The sequence below is a fragment of the Simochromis diagramma genome, unplaced genomic scaffold (genome assembly GCF_900408965.1).
Source record: "Simochromis diagramma unplaced genomic scaffold, fSimDia1.1 OVJJ01000449.1, whole genome shotgun sequence".
Taxonomy (NCBI): domain Eukaryota; kingdom Metazoa; phylum Chordata; class Actinopteri; order Cichliformes; family Cichlidae; genus Simochromis; species Simochromis diagramma.
The window spans coordinates 2223036-2239881 of NW_024387274.1; the positions used below are offsets into that span (position 1 = coordinate 2223036).

Here is a 16846-nt window from a genome sequence, read left to right on the forward strand (position 1 = left end):
AAACAGGACGATTACAGCGGCAGCTGTCACACCTAGTGTTGCTGCCCTGTCAAGGCAAAGAGTAGAGATGACACTATTGCTTTAAATTCATTTGTTTTAATTACACCAGTACACTCGACAAAATGGGAGCTTAGATTTTTGAATATAAACAAACATTTAACTGCACATCCTGTCATCTGGGAGAGATGTATATGAATAACTTTTACAAGCCTGGAAGCTGAGGCACGGCTTAATCCTGACAAGGAGACAAACTTCAGCGCTTTGCACAGACGTCACAACCTCCGTGCAGCACTTCCAGAGAGATCAACGACCGCCCATTAAGATCAGCCAGACATCTGTCCCTTTCTATAGCTGTAGCTGAGCAAAGCAAGATATCAGGGTGCAGACAAAAATAATAAATACCTCAATTTTCAGGTAGATGATGAGACCTGTGGCCGTGGAGTTCACATCTCTGAGCAGCAGAGAAGTGATAAATCCACAGAAAAAAATCCACTAAAACTGCAAGAAACTCTGCTGTCTGCAGCCCTGTTTCCAAGCAGCCATTTTACTTTTCATTTCACAGGTTTTATGCTTTGATATTAGAGTGTATTGTTTGCTAGATCGAGTGCAGCAGCATCAGTGACTATAAAAGATATAACCCCACTGCACAAAAACACACACCTGCTGGATGTGACCACGAACACTTGTTACATAGCCCGGCTGCTCCAGTTCTGATGGTCTCTGCTGCTTTTACTGCTACTGATGACCAGTGTTGGTCAAGTTACTTGAAAAAAGTAATCAGTAACTAATTACTGATTACTTCCCCAAAAAAGTAATCCCGTTACTTTACTGATTACTTATTTTCAAAAGTAATTAATTACTTAGTTACTTAGTTACTTTTTAAAAACACGATTTACAGCCTGAAGAGGTGATAAAGTGATAGATCTTTCAGCCCAATTCTACTTTTTCTACATAATCCATCATACAAAATGTAATCAAATGGAAAAGTCTCTTTTTAAAACTTGTTTTATTAGTTTTAATCTTTTAACTTTATGCATCAAGCAAAAATTAAATTATATGCAACATTCTCTGACTGGAATAAATTAGTTTAACATTTAAACTTATTTTCTGCACATTCCAGCACATAAAATAAAATATTTTTTGTGTTTACACTCAGTCTTTCAAATAGATGCAAGTAAAACACAGCAGAAAATAAATAAAGTCAAAGACTAGCAGTCCTGTTGCTCTATTTTCACCTGTAAAGCAGGAGTGGGGTAGGCGGAGGTTTACCCTGGTGCAGGTGTGCCGCGGTCAGTTGAAGAATCCGCGAGTTTCTCTGTGAGTTTCCCATTACGTCGTAGCTACTCGGTGCTTGCTCGGAAGTTTAGGGGTTTTTTTCGCTGTAAAAAGAAGTTTTCTTCCCACGCACGATGGACACTAATGTTTTTGTCACTTTTTATGGAATCAAACTCAAAGTAAGGTCAGTACTTCCACGCTTTAAACGCTGCACGCTCATACTCTCTCCCACAATCGATATATGATCCATTGTTGATCTGCACACAGCTGTTGTCACTAACAGCGCACTCGCTTACGTCACTGTCATGAGACATTCTCGCAAAAAATCACGGTTTTAGTAACGCAGTAACGCAGCGTTCCTACGGGAAAGTAACGGTAATCTAATTACCGTTTTTGCAATAGTAATCCCTTACTTTACTCGTTACTTGAAAAAAGTAATCAGATTACAGTAACGCGTTACAAGTAACGCGTTACTGCCCATCTATGCTGATGACTAAATTAAGCTAAATACAACCACGTCACTACAATTAAAATGACACATAGCTTAGCATCTTATAGTTCTACACAGCGTCCAACATCACTCTGTAGCATTCTGTTAATTTGTTAGCTAGATTAGCTGTTAGCATACACTAATTCTGTTACCCTATTTACACAGAGATGACATCAACTGTACGCTCCACAGAGGCCCACATTTACACTTCATATCAGAATTATCTGGAAATTAAATTTAAAGTTTCACAGAGCGCTCTACAGCCTGGTAACATGGAAACGTTAAATAAAATGTTAGACTAAAAAACACAACAGCAGGAAGTTTAATAAAAGTGTAATTAGTTCTTTTATGTAATAACAGGATAGCCAGGAGTCCACATTATTTTCAACAGCTACATTCACAGTGGACGTTAGCGTCAAGCTAGGTTTCCTCTTGGAGAAATACCCTCCCATTCTTTCATTACAGCTGTGCTGTGTCAGATGTTCTGTTGACCCACTGAGAGAGGCATATATATAGTGTGTGTGTGTGTCTACATACATGCTACTTAAGAAACATCAGGAAGACTGAAGCTAATCGCAGGAATCAAGCAGGACTCGCAGTCTTCAGCCCCTGAAGATGGACAAACCCAGCACTTCATGAACAGTGTGATCGTGACCTTTGTGCAGTGTTACAAGTACTCAGATCATCGTCTATAGAGGTTCTGGACTTTTACGTAAATAGGATCAATTCACTCCTTGTATCAACAACAACAACGTGTTATGAGACTTATTTCCGACCGTTCCCTTTACCCACGCTGCTACAGCTGAGAGACACCGACCACGTCCCACTCTAAGCCTCCATCCCGCCACCATCAAAACATTAACAGCAAACTCATTACTCAGTTATGGAGACCATGGGAAGAGTTGTTTAGTGAAGTCATTCAGTCAATTAATGAGTCTACATATTTGTGAGTACTTTGAGGACCATTTTTATGTCTATGCAGTGCAAATAAAAGATTAATACAATGGCTAAAACAATTTTAAGCCTTTGTGTTTTATTACAAGATTTGACACTAGTGAGCTGTATTTAAGCCCGAGGTACAAACTTAGATGCTGAAATGTTTTCCTGTTTCCAAGCAGCTCACTATGGTGACAACTGATGCTTTTTTAAAATGACATTCATGTGTTGTCTGGACATGATTATGTTAGTATAAATATGGTAAATTGTAGAAATGATTGGGTTTTGCACATTTAAAGAATCCAGAGAGTCGTTAAGTTTGCCAGATATGAACTGAATTGAATCCCTCAAACAGAAATGGAGCTGATGCAGCACTTGTGTTAAAACTTCACAAGTTCGGCGGCGTTTTTAAAACATTGAGGAGTGTTCCTTAGAAATGTCACGCCTCTATTTCACAACACCATCTCCAGCTACAGTCTCTGGAACGTGGACATCAAAACAACATTTAATGGAAAATAGAGAGCAGGAGGAATCAGACCAATCAGGCATGGTTTCTCACAGTTGAGCTGATCCAGGGTTTGTAACCATGGTTCAAAAACAATCATTTGTTTAGGTGTAAACACAATTAAATCGTTTCTGCTATTCAATACAAAACTTCAGCCCTCACAGATTCTGCTAAATTGCAAAACGCCTGCTTCATTAGGACTCGTCAAGTCCAGAACAGGCAAACATGGCACAGAACTTGCTATGAACTCCAGTTTGAACTCAACTCAGTTCAAACTGGTTTCTTGGCAGAATTTTAAAGAAGCCCCGCCCCTTCCTTACTGAAACTTAATATAATCTCCACCTGATCGCTACATGTGATCAGTGAACTGCACATTACAGCTGAATAGTTCAAACTAATAATTTTATTTTAGTAATAACTACTTTTAAAAAATATGAATCATGAAAGAACAAGCAGTGGCGGGGTCATCGGGCCGGGGCCTCCCTGTGTGGCGTTTGCATGTTCTCCTTGTGTCGGTGCAGGTGAGCGCTTATCCTGATCGCCAGTTTTAGGGTATGACAATCCAGATAATGGTGATAGTTAGATAACCTGTGTAGAATGAATTTGCTTCGTAGTATAGGGCGCTGGTTGTTAGGGTTGTGTTTGTCCAGCCTTCTGCCCAATGAAAAAGTTCTCCTTTAGCATGAGGCTAAAACTCTGTGATCTGGGAAATGTTTAGAGATTTAGTAGAACTCATAACGCCCGACCATATTACACTGTGTGTGTTTTGAATATACTCAGTTGTAATATATATATAGTCGCACACTATTACCATTATTATTTAAATAAAAAATACAAAGTACAGTCGTCCCCTGGTAACGTCAACAAAATATTTAAACTCAAATTTATTGCTGAGTTATTATATTGGACTTCATTAGATACAGAGGTGTACCTAATACAGGTGGACAAAAACATCACAATAAAGTAAACAACATACTCAACACACACACACACACACAAACACACGCACATGGACTGAAGGAACAAATTCCAAACGATGTTTTTCCATAAAAATCCAGGGCAGATTGTTGCAAACAGCCAACATCACTACTCTCAGTAAATGTGTCATGCCTGGATGGGATCTGGTCAATGAGGAGAACTTCCCAGTCGCTCCCAGTGTGTCCTCAGATGCTGCCGAGACACAGTGAGGCATTGGTGCCGCCGAAGCCGAATGAATTTGTGAGGGCTACCCGTCGACCCCGAGTCTGCCATTGCTGCGCCGTGCAGGGAACGTAATTCAAGTCGAACTCGGGCTCTGTTCGGTCCAGGTTAAGGGTTGGGGGCAGGACTTTGTGGTAACAGGCCAGAGCGGTGAAAGCTGCCTCCAGAGCCCCAGCAGCCCCGAGCAGATGTCCTGTGGCCCCCTTGGTAGAGGACACAGCCAGGATGCTAGCACTTTGCTGGAAAAGTCTCTTGATGGCTGCATTTTCTGCTGCGTCTCCCAAAGGTGTCGATGTGGCGTGAGCATTTATATATGTGACATCAGCCAGAGAGACATCTGCATCTTTTAAGGCTGCGGACATGCACCTGTGGAGATGGTACGAAAGAGGAAGTTTAAGGATAACTTGTTTCTTGGTTGTGTTGTTTTTGCTACCCTACAGATTCTTATTGCTCCATTTAAACAAAGACATGAATGTTTACATGTCAGCACAGATTTCAAGTCATTTTTTTCAGGATGTTGTCATATAGACTTCTCTGTAAAAGGAAACACCCAACATACCCATAACAATTGACTGAAACTGTAACCGCTATAAAGAGGACTTGGTTCTCTTTATATTCAAATTGTCAAAGAAGCCTTAGTGTTGCTTTGCCCCCCCGTTGTATCCATATAAGGTGAAATCATGGTATAGGCCAGATTTCTAATGTTCAAGTTATAAAATGTGAGGTCCAAAACTAACAGATGTTGTTATGATGGCTACATCCATGTTTTATACTGTGTGGTTTACACCAGTATCTGCTACAATGAAAGGATTGAGACTTTTAAAAGATAAAAGCATGCCAGCGTATTGACCCTAGTTTGTCACAAATGCTTTATGTGAATACTTCCAGGAAATAAACAGCCTGGACATAATATCACTAAGACAGAGAAGCTGTGCTAAGGGGACAGAATCCCTCAACAACCCCAAACCTCTGATAGAAAACTCAATTAACATACAGAACAGAGAGACCAGTCCAGGCTTGTTGGTGTTTTTAAAGCATCACAGGCATTTTAAGATTTTTTTATAGGAAGACAAGTAAATCTTTACTCATCTTCAACATTTCAACCTGGTAAAACACTCTTACCACCAAGCACAAAGCAACAAGCTTCCTGTATAACTAATTAGGCCAGCAAAATAACATGCTCGCTGGCTCTCACTCAGGCGGTACCCTTCTCCTGCCCCTTCATCCATCCTTTACGATGCTGCTACCAGGTGGATGCAACAAAATGTCAGTAGTCTAAAAAATGGAAAATATAAATTGTAACTAATCTTACACTCGTGTGTTTGCGACTAACATAAAAAAGCAGCGCACACAATTTGAACATGAGAAATAACAGCACATTAGTGTTTGTGCCTTACACATATCAGCATACAACACAGCTGATCAATGATGTTGTAAACCTGAGGTTGTTTCCAGAATAATATTTTCATAATCAACTGAAAAATGATATTTCAAAACTCTTTCTAAAGCACAGGTACTTTAACTTGGTAACGGTAATACAAGGTATGGATACAATTACATAGCAGCCTTTATTCATCTCGTTCTCTACCATAGCCTACCTACAATTAGTGGTCCAGTCCAAAGACATGTGTCCATGTAATTTGTGACTTTAACATGGCTGAGATGAGAGTGAGTTAGATAAAGTGTTAAATTGTATAGAATAGAATAGAGTGCTGTATGAATCTAAAATAACGTGTCTGTTATCCTGTCTTCTCTCACTCCAACCGGTCGCAGCAGATGGCCCCGCCCATACATGCCAACCCTCACGATTTTTCTGGGAGAATCCCGAATTTCAGTGCCCCTCCCGTAAAAATCTCCCGGAGCCACCATTCTCCCGAATATCTCCTGATTTTCCACCCAGACAACAAAATTGAAAAACCACATCCCAGAATTCATAGCGCGGCCCAGCCAATTCCAGTTTCCAACAATGGCGGCAGCTAATTAGTTTTAATATTACTCTTATTTCTCTTTCTGGGTCACAAAATAAACTTTTAACATATTTTAAGACAAGAATGTAGCTGTGTAAACTTCAAATATCTGAGCCGGCGAGAACAGCCAACTCCCGGCACATCGTTTTCAAACCCCCGCGGTCTTTCGCTACTCAGGTTAAACATGATATGTAAGTCACTCAGATAACTTTTATTGTTTGGCTTTTTTCAGTGTTTTATTTGTTCGTGAGTAAATTGGTTTGGCTGAGGTTAAAGTTATTAGATTAGATTAAATACACCGAGAGAGCTCGTGACGTAATTCTGAAGGCTAGACCGTCCAATTTCACAGTCGCTCACTTCCAGCCTACCCGGCCTTCGGAGGACCCGGCCCACTTAGACCGCGAAGGACAGGTCCTCAGGTGGATGCAGCCTCTGAATTTGGACACCACTGCTGTTTCCAGCCACCCCCACAACTAGGGCTGCTCAATTATGGCAAAAATGATAATCACGATTATTTTCACTGAAATTGAGATCTCGATTATTTGACGATATTTATTTAACAATAACAATGTGTTGAATAATGACTTTAAAGATTGTCAAAAAATAATATAAAATAGTGTGCAAAAACTGATAACAGTGCAAATGTTTGCAATATAAGAAATAAATGACAAATGTAAACATCTGTGTTTAGTGAACTTTGCAGTGTTGCTCTGTGGTGCAGCTACGACACCGTAGCAAAATTTACACACTGTGTCTACTTGATCCACGTCTGACTCCGCCAACCCATAATGTTTCCACACCACTGAAGATTTTTTACCTCTCTTTTCAACCAACGGCAGTCACTCTCCTCTCCAAATAACTTCTGCTTAGCTTTCCGAGCTTCCCTCGGGTCCTCTTAATCAGCGGTCCCCAACCCCCGGGCCTTGGACCGGTACCGGTCCGTGAGTCGTTTGGTACCGGGCCGCGAGAGTTGAGGCTCAGGTGTGAAATGTATAGTTTTCAGGGTTTTTAATCGGTTTTCAGCGTTATTTTGTTATCATCTTTATCGTTTACTCGGTTTTCCTGGGTCTTTTCACGTGTGTTATGAATAAATTTTCTTTTTTTCGGTACCGGTACTAGTTTTATTTTGTTGTATTTATCCGTGACACCTTAAAGGCCGGTCCATGAAAATATTGTCGGGCAAAAACCGGTCCGTGGTGCAAAAAAGGTTGGAGACCGCTGCTCTTAATTGTTGTGACAGGTGTTCGAAATGCAGAGAAGTGCGCTCGATTTGCCACACGGAGCAGCGCTATAGTAAAGCACGAGGGAGGGGCTAATAATCGGCTCAGTCATTTTTAATGATCGTTGAAAGCCCAGATCGTAATCGTGATTAAAATTCGATTAATTGAGCAGCCCTACCCACAACAGCCCTTTTGAATGTCTCCTTAATTCTGAGGTCTCAAGGTTGGCAAGTATGGCCCCGCCCCTCCCTGAGCCTGGTTGTGTTGGAGGTTTCTTCCTGTTAAAAGGGAGATTTTCCTTCCCACTGTTGCCAAAGTGCTTGCTCATAGGGGCTCATATGATTGTTGGATTTTTCTCTGTATCTATTATTGTAGGGTCTACTGTACAATATAAAGCGCCTTGAGGCGACTGCTGTTGTGATTTGGCGCTATATAAATAAAATTGAATTGTATTGATTTTCGAAAAATGTGGCTTAAACTCTGACATATAGTCTAATGTGCACTCATTTTCTTCCACTTACCCAACCCACATATGAACAGACAACCATTCACATTCACAGCATGGTGAATTTAGAATTACCAATTGACCTAACCCCATGCATGTCTTTAGACTGTGGGAGTAAGCTGGAGTACCTGGAGAGAACCTGTGGAGACACAGGGAGAACCTGCAAACTCCACACAGAAATGTCCTAGGCAAAACTAGAAACCTAGAAACTAGAAACAAGAGTACTAACCACCACATCATCTGCCACCCATCAGTAAGACTACAAACATTACATGGAACTGCATGGTTAATATGTACCTGTTGCATCCCATCCATTTTTTTGGTCCTTCTATCTGGGATCCAGTTTTATAAATTCACAGTTTCATAAACACCACTTATGAAATTTTGGGCATATATTTCTGCATGAAGTAACTATATTTGTTCTTACCCTACTTTACTGATTATCAGTATATTTGAAAAATATATAAATAAATAAAAAAACAAACAAACAAGAAACAGCATCATCAAGTGAGAAAACTTTGAAATGAGTCACCTGAATGCCCCATCACCATCCACAGTAGGAGCAGTTATGTGAGTAGCATCCCCTGAGAGCCCATAACCCAGGACCTCTGCGTAAATCCGGGCTCCTCTACTCACTGCATGGTTCAGATCCTCCAGCAGGAGCACAGCTGCTCCTTCTCCCATTACAAAACCTTCTCTTTCTGGATGAAAAGGCCTTGAAGCAAGTGTAGGGTTGTTATTCCATTTGGTCGCGAGGGCACGGGCCCTAGCAAAGCCAGCTAATGAAAGTGGCCCCACACAGGATTCTGTGCCCCCTGCAACCATAGCAACTGCATCCCCGTGAGCGATGAACCTGGCTGCATCACCTACGGCATGTGCACCTGTGGTGCAAGCGGTGGACACGGCATGATTGGGACCCTTTAGCTTGTGTTTGATGCTTATGTGTCCAGCAGCCATGTTGACAAGGATGCGTGGCACAAAGAATGGACTCACTTTGTTGTAGCCCTTCTCTTGGAAGAGGGAGGAGGTACGAGCGATTTCATCCAGCGACACCATGCCCATCCCAACAGCCACCCCTGTGGTGAGCTGCTGCTCTGGGCTTTTGGGACACCAGCCTGCATCCTCCAGGGCCAGCTGAGTAGCTCCAAGGGCCATTACGGTTGCTGATGACATGCTACTGATCTCCTTACGAGAAGCAAATGTTTCCTCTTCAAACTGACCCTCCTTGGTTCCTCTGGGCACCAGAGCTGCCACTCTACAGGGGAGAGTCCTGTACTCTTCTGAGTCCAGGGAAACTACCCCACTCTGACCTTTGATCAGACGGTCCCAGGACAGAGCAGTGCCTGTGCCCAGAGGACAAACTAACCCTATTCCTGTGATAACAACCCTCCTTCTTTGTTGCCGTCCAGAGCTGTGGTGCCTAGACTCCTGATTCGGACAAACACCGGCATTCTTGTGCAAAAGCGTCCTTATGTTCTGTGGTCTCAACCGTAGTTTATTCCAACAAAACAGTGAAAAAATAGACATCCTGCTGTCTGTGTAAGCTTTGACAGCTTGAGGCTTAGTTGGATTGGAGTTTTTACTGTAAATATCAGAGGAAAAAGGAAATATAATTTAGAAAAAAAATATATAAATTACGGACTTACATAAACTAATTACAGAACAGACCAGACTAGAGTTAGCGGTTATTTATGATGTCCGTGTCCATGCCTTCCTTGTGTTTGTCTTCAGCTGTATTTAGGTAGTATTAGTAAAGGCCAGATCCATTTAAATGGCCAACAAAAATCAACCAACTCAATACCACAGGAAGAAAACATATAAAAGTGTTTAATTGTGGATAATTATGGCAAAAATATTCAAACACATTTTTTTAAGTCCTTCAGACGAATCAAACATTTATTCAGGCTGTGATGGGGCAGCTTCCTTTAGGACCCTAAAGTAGCTACTTAGCGTTAGCTATTGCATTGAAAACTTACAAGACTTTTCCATTTTTTTTTACAAGAAATATCAACATGGCTGTTTCACCAGCGGTCACAACGTTGTGTGAGAATCCAAATGAAGTCTTCTTAGATGTCACAAAGTTGTTACTTACATACGCGGACAACATTATAAGGTAAGGCAACGAAACGCTAGGAAAGCTTACCCAGCTGCAGTCGAGCCTCGGTGTTTTGTACGCTTGTAGCCGTTAATGTAATGCCCTTTAGCTTTTATGTCACTCGCCGAATCCTAGAAAATCAGGGCATAACTATTGAAATGGGTTTAAATGACTTAATAGAAAACAGTTTTTGGTTATGTAAAATACATTTATATATTTACACGTTCATTAAGCGATTTATTGCTACAAGGACAGTAACGCTAAATATGTCAGTACAGGTGTCAATAAAGGTGAATGCTATTCTTCTCTAAACGACCACAGAAGTATGTGTCATAACCATAGGTGTCTTTGGTTTGCACGTGGGTCGTTTCATCTGAAAATTATGTTTTCGGGGTTTGTTTGTTGTTTGTTTGTTCGTTTTATTTTTCTGCTTGACCATCTGCTTATGGCTAACCAACCAGAGATATAGTGGCGGTGGACAAGAAAAGGAAGTCAGCTGTAATGATAGATGTAGGGTTACCACGTGATAGCAACGTCAGGAAGAAGGTACACGAGAAACCCGCCCCCACACAAACTCTCTCTTACTGTAAAAGTGAAATCAGGATCTGTAAATTGAGGCGGATCAAAAAATGTCTGAGTATTGGCTTCTCAAAATATGAACTGCCCCGTATTTGAGCACACTGAAACCAACTTAACACTGCAGAAGACAACGAGCAGCAGTTTCTGAATGGTATATCTATATACCTATTACTATTGTGTTTTTGTTGTACAACACGTCACAACTGTCACTGTATCGTGAAATTTAAATGAATAAAAATAAAACTTTCTAGTTTTTGTGACTATGAATTTCACATTTTCTAATTAGCATTCTTCATGTTTTGTTTTGCGTAATTGTAAAATGCAACCTCGTAGCATTCTGAAATATCTGTAATAGTTTCTGAGATGTTCATGTTCAAACATTGCCTCAGATATCCGGAAAAGTACTTTATATATGAAGCTAACATTTTTATAGCGATCAGTGTACATGTGTAAACTTTGAACCATGATTTTTTTGGGGGTAAAGTGACAGTTAGTGAAGCAATGGGCCCACGATAATTTGCGATAGAGTAATCCATATATGTTGTCTGCTTAGGTGTGATTATACTTGTGTAGAAAAACAGTGGATTCAAGGCACATTATATCTGCTGGCAGATACTGGACAACTTAAATGCCAACACTGAAAATGTGCGATTGGTTAGTATCAGTCAGTATTCCTGATGATTACTATTATATGTCATCTCTAACAGGTATCCCAATGAAGAGAAATACAGATCAATACGCATTGGGAATCCAACTTTCTCCACAAAGCTGTTGCCTGTCAAAGGTGCTGTAGAATGTCTCTTTGAGATGGGATTTGAGGAGGTAATTTATTCATTTCTACTGTACCAGGTGGCTTCTATTTTAGAAGCAAGCTGGTGTTTTTGCTGTGTAGAACTTGCCTAGAAATCCATTGGACATTTCTCACTTGCTTGACTGTGAGCAAACTACCTCTTGCCAGGCTGAGACTCACTTAGTCTTCCCCAAGTCTGCATCAGTGGAAAAGCTGAAGCTCATCAGGGAATCTATTGCCACAGAAAGGGACCAGAGGCTGCGTGAGGGATGTCCTGTCCAACCAGCTCCTGTGCCTGCTGCAGCTTCAGCAGCAGCGAGCTCTACTGCTGCGGCTAACCTATCGGCAGCATCACCAGCACAGCAGCCACCGTCCGTGGTAAATAAAGACACTCTCACTGATGAATCGGAGAGTAGAGAAACCCTGATTAAATTGGGTCATGCCAACTCTATCCTCTTTTTACAGAGCATAGAGACCTCCTTGGACAGATTTGTAACAAATAAAGAATGTAACACAGAAATTAGCCACTTTGAACATTAGTTTGTAACTGTGTTGTGGATTTTCATCCAAGGATATTGGACAGCTGACCAAACCACCTGGCATTCCAGGGCTGGGACATCTTACAATGATTTAGCTGAAGTCATGTGATACAGTTATTAATTATGGATAACAAGACTCACTCTATAAGCCAAAAACACTTTTATTTTGAAAGGATCTTCAGTTTCCTGATCCGTACAGAGGATATTTTCTCTACAACGTGGACAGAGAACTGAAAAAATAAAGCAGTGTGACTTTATATCAGTTATGCTTTCCAGTTATAGGACATCATAGTTTCAGTAGTTAGTGAGGAAATTATTAATAGCACTATTTTAAGCTTCCGCCAAATGCCTGTACAACGCCTGAACAACATTCACTTCCTTGAATGACACATTGGAGACCTGTCTGTTTATTTGCCTCTGTGTCAGGAGAGCAGCATGAGCTTCTTTGTGACTCTTCAAACAAACTTCCAACATGTGCTGCTTTATGAAAACCCTGAGCTGCAGCAGAAAGCCCGGAGTTTGATCCCTCACCAGGAGCTGTACTCTGCTGCTCAACAGAAGCTGAAGGAGGCTAATGAGTCTGACCCAAGTAAGAAAATTTCACCCACAGAAAACTTGGATATGTAACGTGTGTGTGTGTGGTGAAGTTTTTGACTTGCTGTCCTGTTTTCAGAATGTAAAATTGGAATAGAAGACTTCTTGGTGCTGGAATTGCTCAGGTGGTTCAAAAATGACTTCTTCACCTGGGTGGACCGTTTACCCTGCCACCTCTGTGGAGGACAGACTCAGAACGCTCCCTCCCTCAGTCCTAGCACCGATGACCTCCACTGGGGAGCCCAGCGAGTGGAAAACCACTATTGTCAGAGCTGCCGGGTTTCCACCAGATTCCCCAGGTGAGTGTAGGTTATACGTTTGCATTTGGTTGCAAAACAAGTACGGCGAGTTAGGCAGGGATATGTTGCTTTCCACTGCTCGCTGAACAATTTTCTATGTAGAGAACAAAACGAAGACATCGGCAGAATGTAGCATATGAAGGTATGTTGTTAACAAAGATATGGGCAGTGAAACATGTTTTGTTTTTTGTTGTTTTATGTTTTAACTAAAAACTGTTGAGAGAAGCAGAATTCTGCTTCACATTGTTCTTGGATCACAAAAAGTTTACAAAATGCAACAAAAAGAAAAGAAATATTCAGATGTTCACTGTAGAAATCAAAGACCTACAGAGGCAGAAAATAACTAAAACCTAAAAACAACAAATGTTGGAATGTGTGTAGAAAGAAATACTGAAAATTAATAAACACAAATTTCAGAGAATATGGGATATATTAAACAGCATTATTAAAAATAGTTGTGAACAGCACAAGGAGTTCAATATCTTACTGATAACTACGTCATAAAGGATGATGATGCTGACGTAGTTTTAACAGTTAGTTTGTAAACTCTGGATCAAATCTGTCCTGAGCTCCTGCCATCTGAAGACTGGGATCAAAGCCAGATAGAAACAAGTGTAAATACAGTAAAGCCACTGATTGTAGTGATAGAGATACAACTGTAAAGAGCGTCACAGAAGGATCTCAGAATCTGTAACATTCACATCAGTGAAGTTCATAACAAAATGAGAAGTGTGTGTGTGTGTGTGTGTGTGTGTGTGTGTGTGTGTGTGTGTGTGTGTGGCATATTTTGGATGCCTCGTCTGTTCTTGTTAACACCAGGTATAACAGTCCTGAGAAGCTGCTGGAAACCAGGAGAGGGCGCTGTGGGGAATGGGCCAACTGTTTCACCCTGTGCTGCAGGGCTGTTGGCCTTGAGGCCAGGTACATCTGGGACAGCACAGGTATATACATGGTTGGACACCTTTTCTGCTTCTCTGCTCAAAGAGGAAAGATGTCAGTTTACTCTGCTCTGTCGTGCTCTTACATTTCTCAGCGTCACTGGATCATACAGACTGTTTAACTTGAGTTTGTATCATTTTAAGTAACGTAAAAGATGAGCTTCAGTGTATATGTTGACAGGACGGGCTCATACCTGCTTGTACATTAAGAAAACGTTATCACATCTCCTAAGATTCCTGCGTGATGTGCTGGTGCACACGTGTGTAGATGAGTCGTGTTCCCTGTGTGTTTCAGACCATGTGTGGACAGAGATTTACTCTGTCTCTCAGCGCCGCTGGCTACACTGTGATCCATGTGAGAATATCTGTGATAAGCCTCTTCTGTATGAGGTCGGTTGGGGGAAAAAATTGGCCTATGTTCTGGGTTTCTCCAAGGACCAGGTACAAGAAATGGACACATGCTAGTACTGTTGTAACTTGTACTACTATTGTATTATTATTTAATACGAATGCTGTTATCTGCACTGTACTTTCTCACTTTGTGTTGAGGTGTAGATGTTTCAGTGTTTAGATATCGACTCCCCCTCAAAGTCAAAGTTGAGTTAAGTGTATATATGAGATTATATTGCTGTCTTTGAGACGGCCTCTTTCATGTTTATATCTTTGGGGGGGATAGCCCTCACTAGCTTAAGAACAGCTCAGATAATTACAGCTGGTTGTTTGAACAGTTGTGGGTGTGTGTGGATTTGTGCTGTAGGTGGTTGATGTGACATGGAGGTATTCCTGCAATCATCCAGAGGTTGTGTTGAGAAGGACCAGGGTTCAGGAGGCCTGGCTGCTGCACACCATTAATAGGCTCTCTGCAGTGGTAAGACTAACTCACTTAACAGACTAATTACTGTGGTGTCTCTGGTGTAAAGCACTCACCTGCTGCTCTGTCATTAAAGCGACAGCAGTTCCTGAGTCCAGAGAGGAAGAAAGAACTGACAGAGAGGCTGCTTGTCGAGTTGGTGGAGTTCATCTCTCCGAAGAAACCTAAAGCAGGAGAGCTAGGCGGGCGCAACTCTGGCTCTCTGGCCTGGAGAACAGCTCGGGGAGAGACCAGAGCGAGCAATGAAGAAACCTCCACAGAGGTACCGTACAACAAAATATGGCCTCTGGCATCTGTTTGAGCAGACATTTAAACAGGCTTCTTGTTATCAGCAATATACTAAATATCCTTTTGATTCTGCTGTAGCTATGGCATCAACATGTACAGAAAATGACACAACAATGCAATAAACACACAGCTTTCTCAGTAACACATTTTGATGATGCGGCCTCTCTTCAGTTGTTGAGTAGATTCACCGTTTGGAAGTGTACATTTTACTGAAAAAGCATGTGTTTTCTTTCCAGGCTGTAGGTTTTGTGTTTACTCCGACTGACAAAGAGAAGAGTGACAGGATGCTCCACATACGCTACAGCGCCTCCAAAGACCAGTACTGCCGAGTGTCCAATGGCTCTGAACTGATCCAGAGCTGGTCTCAGTGCGCGTGGAGCACGGAGTCAATTTTCAGAAAGGTGGAACATGATTGGCAGATGGTATGTTTGTTTTTGTTTTATAGCAGTGTTGTTATCGTTTACCTTTATTCTCTGTATATGTATAATTGTCAAGCGCTAAGTGAACAAATGCTGGTCTCCTGTTCTAGATGGACAGTGCCAAACCTCTGTTAGAGCTCATTCTACTGAGTTTGTTTTAAACAGCATAGAAAAATAAAATTATTTTTTCTGAGCAGCAGTTTAAAACTAAAATACGATTATCAGGTTAGAAAATGTTTAATAACAGTAGGTGTGGAAATGTCTCTTAATGCAAAATAAAGCAAATGCATTGAGTGAACGTGGCAAGAAAATCTGGATTTCCACGGAGTGGATGTGATTGCATTTCTTTAGGCGTACCTGGCTCGGACAGAAGGCTCTCCTGCAGGAGGAATCAGCTGGAAGTTTGACTTTGCTCCAGCAGGAATGAAGATAAAGTCTGTCTCTATCGTGGCCAGTAGCCAGACCTACCACTCTGGGAAAGCCTGCTGGCATTTGCGCTCGGGCCCGTTTACTGCAGAGTTCTCAGGAGGTATCGGCATTTACATATATTCAACATCCTGTTCTGTGTTGCCATGAAACCACCTGACTTCCTCCCCCACCTTTGAACTCTTAGATGGCAGTGCGCAGTCCTTTTCCAGTCTGTGTGGCTCTTCAGAGTTCATCGTTGCAGCAGAAGTCAGCGGGGGCACGGGGGAAACGGCATGGCAGCATTCTCAGCTGTTCAGACAGAGCTTGAAGGAGACGGAGGAGTCTACGTTTGAAGTCATCGTTCATCTTCAAGATGCTTAACACTTAAAAATACTTGATCACTCTGACATGCAGAGCTGTTTGGGTTGTAGTTTCAGTGCAATATAGAATTCCTCAGGATGATTGGACATGCATGGCCTAATGATGGACTCATTAAGATATGACTTTCATTCCTGTCACACAATTTAATCTCTTACTTTGACTGAAGGCCATTTAACATGAGACTTGCACAGTTTTAACCATAAAGCCATATAGTTTTGCAATGTTTCCCTCCACTGTAAATGTGTTTGCAATTTGTAGTGCGTGGAGACGTTTCACACTCTGTTCTGTTAGGGTCCGAGTACTGCAGGTCTGTTACTAATAAACTGTTTGATGTTAAATCTGCAAATTAAAAATGGGCTGTTTACCTACAATATTCAGTTATGTGTCAGATAGTACATTTAATAATGCTGTGTTGCTCTCGTGGTAAGATTTGAATGAAAGAAAACACGTGAGGGCGCGTGGTAACCCTGGAGTAAAGGTAAAACAATGTATTCGTAGCACTAATAATATTACGCTGCCTGCTGTGACGAAGCTCGAACGGACTTTT

At 41.5% G+C, this 16846-nt stretch overlaps 2 protein-coding genes across 3 annotated transcripts; one reads left to right on the top strand and one right to left on the bottom strand.

The window, feature by feature from the left end:
- Nucleotides 1-2778: 2778 nt before the first annotated feature.
- oxsm (3-oxoacyl-ACP synthase, mitochondrial) lies at nt 2779-10658 on the bottom strand. 2 transcript variants are annotated; one of them, XM_040002665.1, is made up of 3 exons: nt 10242-10658; nt 8631-9680; nt 2779-4772 (listed from the first exon to the last, which is right to left on the bottom strand). In XM_040002665.1, the coding sequence occupies exons 2-3, from the start codon at nt 9623-9625 to the stop codon at nt 4370-4372; spliced, it is 1398 nt and encodes a 465-aa protein (XP_039858599.1). In that variant the 5' UTR covers nt 9626-9680; nt 10242-10658; the 3' UTR covers nt 2779-4369. The 2 variants fall into 2 exon arrangements, with proteins under 2 accessions (XP_039858599.1, XP_039858600.1); XM_040002666.1 differs by lacking the exon at nt 10242-10658 and adding an exon at nt 9767-9841.
- On the top strand, nt 10019-16676 carry ngly1 (N-glycanase 1). Its single transcript, XM_040002650.1, has 12 exons — nt 10019-10211; nt 11480-11594; nt 11731-11940; nt 12528-12690; nt 12775-12994; nt 13814-13935; nt 14228-14373; nt 14690-14800; nt 14880-15065; nt 15328-15513; nt 15862-16039; nt 16124-16676. Exons 1-12 carry the CDS (start codon nt 10111-10113, stop codon nt 16297-16299), a joined length of 1914 nt encoding a protein of 637 aa, XP_039858584.1. The 5' UTR covers nt 10019-10110; the 3' UTR covers nt 16300-16676.
- Nucleotides 16677-16846: the final 170 nt, after the last annotated feature.